General features: G+C 47.3%; 1 protein-coding gene across 1 annotated transcript in view; it reads left to right on the forward strand.

The window, feature by feature from the left end:
• The first annotated feature begins 3,094 nt into the window (after positions 1-3,094).
• Positions 3,095-7,335, forward strand: part of LOC104161351 (secretory carrier-associated membrane protein 2-like) — a 7,342-nt gene continuing 3,101 nt past the window's right edge. The window contains 7 exon segments of the mRNA XM_009699754.1: positions 3,095-3,178; positions 3,841-3,930; positions 4,920-5,037; positions 5,771-5,899; positions 6,419-6,578; positions 7,087-7,158; positions 7,160-7,177. Coding sequence (XP_009698056.1) covers positions 5,878-5,899; positions 6,419-6,578; positions 7,087-7,158; positions 7,160-7,177 — 272 coding nt within the window. The 5' untranslated portion in view covers positions 3,095-3,178; positions 3,841-3,930; positions 4,920-5,037; positions 5,771-5,877.

Genomic DNA, 7,335 nt, shown 5'->3' on the forward strand with positions numbered 1-7,335 from the left:
TGCTCTGAGGTCCCACGCTGGTGGCTGACTGCAGGACTGGGGATATTTAGGGCAGTTACTGTGATATTTAGACAACCGTGTTAAGTTCCACGTGATTCTAGTTTGTGTTCTCTTGCCTTGATCTCATCTAGAGAGGCAGCTTGTTTTGTTTTGTGTCTTTAACCTGTGGGAACAGAAAGAAATGGAAGAATAAAATTTCTTGCCCAAACCTGTTGTATCAAAACCTTTTAACAGCTCTGACAGCTGGCACGGTGCAACAGCAACTTCTTATTTGCATTAAACGCTGCATTTGAAAACAATTCTAATCTTTGTGTCGGTGCTATTTGGTCGAAATGCGAAATTATTCTGCACTGGGGAATTTGAAGTCATGAAAATTGACATCACACATCCCTGCTGCTTGAGCAAGTGATGATAGGAAGGGCAACAAATGGGCACCTGCTTGTTGGCATTCTGCAGATCAAGCTAATAATTGATTTGTGAGCGTGAAGTTTGTGGCTGGATGTACTTATTAAATCAAGCAGGATAGCCGGAGAAGTAAGAGAGCCTTCAGGTGCTGAGGCTTTTCCTTAGCTCTGAAGCAGGAAAGAAGTTGAGAAGAATTGTTCGAGTTTAACTGGAGCTCCTAACACCTAAACCCTCCGAAAGGAAAGGTACGTGGGACCTTGGGAGCAAAGGCGAGTGCCGTTACTTCCTCGGAGGAGGGACAGCTGGGTAATGTAGCTTCAGGTGGTGCAGTGGCTGAATTAAGTCCCTGTTTCCATGTTTCACGGCGTAAAGGATCAGGCCTGTGCTTGTTTCGAGGGAGTCAACTGCCTTTTGCTTTGTAGCTTGCAGAAAGTAACTGTGAAATGTGAAGTTTGCGGGCAACTTCTCGTTCATCTCCTCTGTGTTCCTGGTGCTTACTCACCCTTTGCGCCGTGTAGTCCAGGCTTGCGGAAGCTGGTGCCTTTGTATCACCCTCTGTTTCACAGCTGCTGTTTTCCTTCCTGCTCTATCCAGGGCACAGAGGCACATGTCCAAACACACTTCAGCTTTGTTGCAAATTCCATGCTCCTTGTATATCTATTTTAGACACACTTGCACAACAGCAGGGAAGTTAAGCTGAGCTGCCTTGCCTTGGCCGTGCTGCCTAATTAAGTAATTTTTTTCGAAGCTACGCAATAAGATGAGAGGTCGTCTCCCTTTGAAATCAAACTGTTGTGCAGCTGGAAGCAGTGAAACAGCGGTGCTGCTCTCCCTGCCCTGCCCAGGCCGCTGGCAGCCTGCCCTTTCCATAGCAGTGCTGCCCTGGTGAGCCTCCCATTAATTTAGGAGCTTTCTTTTTGAATGGAGGTGAGCGAGGGGAAGAAAAATGTGTGTTTTGGCTCAGTATCCTAGTGTTTCTTCTTATTTCAGAGGACTTTCCTGCCAGCCACGCCACTCAAGCTCTTCAGATGGTTATACAGCCTTTGCTTTCCTCGTTCCATACCTTTAAGGGAGTTTCTCTTCCTTGTGCAGTCATCTTCTGCTGGACTTCAGTCAGGCTGGGACCTCACCTGGGCTGGATTAAAGAGTATCGTGGTAGCACACAGCAGCTATCGCGCATTAACTGACCTGTAAGCTTGTGTCGACAGCCCTTGCCTCTGTAAAACTGGTGAAGCTAAAGCCTCCGGAGGAGTAAGTGGTGAAATAAAACCTGTGCCTTGAGTCCTTGCAGCCCTTATTTCCAGCGTGGCGGTTCTGCTGGTGCTCCCCATTTTTTTTTTTTTTTAATTTTTTTTTACGGCCCTCCCTGGCCAGGGAGTTGTACTTCATCAGGCAGCATCCAAAACCTCCTTGTCTGAGATCCCTCAGCCCTGGGTGATTCATAAACTAGTGCAACCTGTTGCGTAGGGAGTGCCTGCTATCGAGGAGATGTGTGAAGTTACTCATTCATTGTTCTGTAGGCATCTTGCTCAGCAGAAGGCTGCGCTAAAACCCCGGGGAATGGCTCCAGTGGGTTTCAGACAAACCAAATGACTTTTCTGCAGCGCACGGACTCGCTCAGCCCCTGCACACCTCGATGCTCATTCTTACCTTGTCGCAGCCTCACTTGCTTCTCACTCCATTAACCACAAAATTAAAATGACTGGTCTCGAGACATGAGTTGCTGAGGAGGGAGGGGTAAAAAGCCACTTTTAAATTTTTTTTTTTGCCCCCAGCCAGCTATCAGGTTGCCAGGCTGTTCTCGCAGCAGGATTTCCAAGTTCAAAAAGTACCTTGTTTCTCTAATAACTGGGAAGAGAAGTACTCCAGAGGTCAGACTCTGGCTGTCAAAGAGGGATCTCTTTGTGGAAAGTAGCGTGCATATAAAAGAGAAGATAAAAATAGCCAAGTGCGTTGCAGGTGAGGGAAGAAAGGTGTTCTCAGTAGAGGTGCAGAGAGCCTTTTTTTAAACAGTCAGACTATTTGATGGAGACAAGTGGGAGATGCTGTGAGTACAGGTGAACATGGCTGTTGAGCCAGCATTAAAACCTCCAAAAGCAATTGATCTCACACCTCCAGCTCGATTTTCCTGGGTGTTTTACCTTTTCAGAGCCATCGTTTGTGTTTTAGCTTGCTGGTCCAAGTGCCCTGGGTGACAGCTGACACTTATCCAGGACCAGTTGTACCTGGAAACTCATTTGTGAGGCTCTGCTGTGCTTTGTGGATCCTCGCTCATTTTGTGGTGCAAATGAGGTCTGGGAGGTGGTCCTGGGTGTCCGGCAACATTCTGACTGTGGGCGAATGAATCCATGTCCCACTTTGAATCCCTGGAAATTAGGAATAACTTGCTGTAGGTAAGCAGTAATAATGTGCAGAAGGGGCTCCTGTGCCAAAAGCATGTTGTAGTTCTTCAAATGTACCTCTTGACTGAACAGGAGATTACTTCTGCCCACAAATCTTGCCTTGCTGATAGTCATCTCCTTGGTTATTTAAATTCATTGCCAGCCAAGGCTATCCACCTGTGGCCGGCGTGCATTTCACCCCATCCTGTTCCCAGTTAACACGTGGATGAAAGGCAGGCAGCGTGGATAACGTAGAAGCGAATGATGACCTCTCTCCGATGGTGATTTGTCTTTGCTCTCTCTCCTTTCAGGATCCCTCGGTGACACAGCTCACAAACGCTAGCCAAAGTGGCTTGGATGAATTCAACCCCTTTTCTGAGAGCTCGCAGCTGGTACGTGCCGTGTGCCTTTGCACTGGGTATCTTGGTGGTGGTTTTGGTGGCGTAGAAGGTCCCTTGGTAGATGCAGCTTGAAAGAAAGAGTGAGACATTCGCTGCTGATTTTCCCATGGACAGCGTAGCTCGTTGCATGCGTGGCAAGCTGTGAGCAACTGCTCCTGCACTGGAGCACTAATAAACTCCCAGCTGGAGCTCTCCACTCGCATGGAACAGCTTCTCTCTGCTGGCTCACAGTAAAGCTATATGAAGTGTGAAGAGGAAGATGTTTTGTGGCAGGACACATCAATATTTATTTGCTCTCTGGGTTGAGAGCTGAACTGCTGTGGCGATACCATTGATGGATTGCTGCAAGAACTTCATTCTTATTTCCTGGCTGCTGCCGTGTGTGAGATGGGAAAAGGAGAACAGGAAACCAGGGTAACACAATATTTGCAGTTTAAACTACTGATTAAAATCTTTTTGTTTCTCCTTTGCCTAATAGCTGTAATCCTCAGGTGCCTCTCCCCCAGTGCATAAAGGAACTAACAAACTTTTGAAAACGCAGAGTTGCTTCCTGCTAATGCTTTCTAGTTTAGTAGTGCTTAAACTTGAACTATCCTTTGCTAAAAGAAGCAATATGTAATGTTTTTGCCTTGTTGCTTGTGATTTATACGCAGACAAATGCGGCACGGACGACACCAGCCACGCAGCCCTCTGGCCACTCGCAGCCTGCTGTTCTGCAGACGTCCGTGGAGCCCACTCCCCAGGTATGGCAACCCCTCACTGCTGCCTTCCCAAGAGCTGAGCTAGAAAGCCTGAAGGAGCTCCCGTGGGCCTCTGGAGGCACGTGGGAATAGAAGTAGAACAGGATTCTCTGAGGTTGGGTGTGGGAAGCTGCAGGTGATCTTTTAAACTTGCATTTGTACCTGCCTTGTGAAGCAGATCTCTGTAGGGAATACATGAATGCAATTCTTTTTATACCTATTTCCCTGTCCCTCTGGTGGCAGGGCTCGCTTTGCCTTGTGTCCTGTTTGCTCTGGCTTCCCTCTGCGAACGCTGCAATGTCCTGCTAATGCTTTTAGCTTAGTTCTGGTTACTGGTCAGTCATGCTGGATTCCAGGAGTGTAAATGCAGTCTAGCTGTACGTTGCAGCCACTGCTTAGATTGGCTGGCACATACCTGACTGCGAGGACGACCTTGTGCAAAGAGCAGAGAAGCTGAGGCTTCTAGGAGAAAGGATCAGGTCTCAGAATAGCACACAGGTGGAAGAGATGCGTAAGAGCTGTGGTAGACAGCTGTCTTGCCCTTCCTTTGAACCTCCTCTTCTAGCTAGAAAGGGAATTGTCCTGGTAAACTCAAGAGTCGTGCTTACTGCTCTGTTGCAAGGCACTTAGAGCAATGAGGTGAACTGGGAGGTTGAAGCAGCTGTGAGAAAAGCACAGCTTTGCTGAACGGGAAGGGCATAGAGGATGGGCACCAGACTGGATAGCCTCATGAGTGCTCTTCCAGCTCTGTCTTCCCATGGGAACATTTGGGTGGAGTTCTGCATTGATCTTGATTTTGTCCTCTAGCAGGTAAGGCAGAAAGCCTCATGGTGTTTCAGATCAGCCACGTGTGTTCAGCTTTCAAATTGTCCTCCACTCTTGCTATTGAATTGCTTTTCCTTCCGTTCCAGTTTGGCATCTGGTGTGTTTGCTGGTGGTGGTGCCACTGCCTCGCTTAGGGAAGGACTTACCTTTTTCTCCCCCTACTTTAGGCTGTGGCTGCGGCAGCACAGGCTGGGCTCCTTCAGCAGCAGGCAGAATTAGAGAGGAAGGCAGCTGAGTTGGAGAAGAAGGAAAGGGAATTGCAGAGTAACGCAGCCAGCATTAATCGTGAGTACTGCTTCCTGCAATGAGTGTGATGCCCAGGGAAGCCTGGGTCGCTTGGTTTATTGGGATTTGCTGAAGGCTCAGTCTGTCCCAGTGCATGCAGCTTTTTTAGAAGCCATGTGTCTTTCCTCTGGTCCTTCACAGCTGTGGCAACCCTCTTGGGACTGTACCTGTCATCCCATAACTTACAACATGGGAAACGAGCTCAGAGGTGAGATGCTGGAGACCAGCTCTGGTGGGTCTCTGCCCTCAAGCACACTCTCAGCATCTGCATTTGGCCACGTTAAGTTCTTCAGACACAGATTTTGTATCTGTCTGAGCTGCTGTGTGATGCTGCCACGTTAAGGCTTTTCACTGAGAGCCATAAAGCTTTTTTTCAGTCTCGGGGCACTCTTAACCACAGCAAAACAATAGTTTCCCCTAACCTTGGTTTTAAGTGGCTGGAGTTGTAGTGCTGAGCGGTGATGGTTGTGATGACCCTTTGGCCATTGCAGAGGAACTCTGCCTCCCACAGAGGAAAGCCCTCGAACTAGGCTGGCCTGCCTCGCTGCTGCCAGCACGGTTAACGCATCCCTGCTGTGCTGCCTGCTCAAACCTAGCTACTTACGAAGACCTGGCCTCTTCCAAGGTTTTAGTGTCAGTATATATGAATGGCTACTTGCAAATTACGGCGTGCGAATTAGTCTTTCAGTGAGAGGAGAGCAAGTGAAGAACTGCTCCTTTCTCCTTTCCGCAGCGAGGCAAAACAACTGGCCACCTCTTCCCAGGAAGTGTCCGATCAAGCCGTGTTTTTATCAGGATTTTTCTGCAGACATCCCAGCTGACTACCAGAGGATATGCAAGATGCTGTATTACTTGTGGATGTGTAAGTAATAGCTTGAACTACAAAAAAAATTCTTCCTAAGAAGATTCTGTATCAGATGCTGAGCTTTGCCCTACAGTACATTCTGTAGGTGTTATTTGCAAGGGTAAACTCATGTCTCCCTTTTTTATGAAGGCAAATGTAAAGGACTCCAAGTTTATACTTTGGCAATAGCTTGTTTATGACAGAATTTTGATTGTTGTTTAATAGAGAGTTTAACCACTCTCCTGAGATGCTGAAAGATAGCGGATAGCGCAGTTCAGAGATTGGGTGCAAAACAGTTTCAACTGTATTTGTCAGTTTTGGTGCTCTGAAAAGATTTAAGATTTGGTTGTAAGCAGCAGGATCAGATGAGGTTCTTAGGTTAAGCTCTGTTTTCCTTTCAAGGGAGGCAAGGAAATTAGATGGCCTAAAGTCTCCTTAATTTCTGCAGAGCTCCATGTGTTCAGTGAGAGATTAGGGATGCTGCTGAGTTTTCCAAGAACTTACTGATGTTTTCTCTCTCTCTCCCATCCTGAACAGTGCATTCGATTACCCTGCTCCTAAACCTGCTTGCTTGCCTGGCGTGGTTCACAGTTCAGACAGAAAGAGGAGTAGATTTTGGTCTCTCGATCCTGTGGTTTATTTTATTCACCCCTTGTGCCTTTCTCTGTTGGTACCGACCAATTTACAAGGCTTTCAGGCAAGTACCATTTTCTTCTGTAACAGGGATATATCTTTTAGTGGGAGGAGCTTTGATTTTATCTGTTTCGATTGTATGTTGCCTGCAGGATTTTTCCAGCTCTTTGCATCATTAAATAGATCAAACCCACTTGTTCCTAAACGTATTAGAAGTGTCTCATGGAACTTAGTTATGGTGGTCCTTTTTCATCTTGAAATCCAAGCATAGAGTCCTACTTTTTTGTTCATTTCTGAGAAACGATTTGGTACATTAATGTGTTGAGAACGCTGCATGCGTTAAGGAAGCTGCCTTCACCCCGTCTTGCACTGGGCAGAGCGGTGGTTTTGCGATCGGCAGTCAACATCTTGTAAGTTGTGTTGCTGCATAAGTTCCTCCTGAAATCACCTCCCGTTAGCAGCTTTCCCCTGGAGAAAGGAGTTCACTGAAATTGTTTCCCTCCTCTTAGAGAAGGGAGTCTGTGCAGGGATCATGTCCCTGGATTTCACTCCTGCTGCTGTCTCTCCTGCAGGTCTGACAGCTCCTTCAGCTTCTTCGTCTTCTTTTTCATCTTCTTCTGCCAGATAGCAATCTACATCATCCAGGCAAAGCTGGGGAGACAGGTAAGCTTGATTTCACAGGTTGCTGTGTCGCAGCCCTCCATGGATGCTTTTTTTCTCACCAGGGCTGTGACTGTTAGAAGCTTTGGGGTCTGTTTCTGATAGCTGTCTGTTCTTTCTCCTGTGATTTTCCTCTCTCACCTGATACACAACTTTGGCAA

This window comes from Cariama cristata, unplaced genomic scaffold (assembly GCF_000690535.1).
Source record: "Cariama cristata isolate BGI_N322 unplaced genomic scaffold, ASM69053v1 scaffold36954, whole genome shotgun sequence".
In the NCBI taxonomy this organism is placed as follows: domain Eukaryota; kingdom Metazoa; phylum Chordata; class Aves; order Cariamiformes; family Cariamidae; genus Cariama; species Cariama cristata.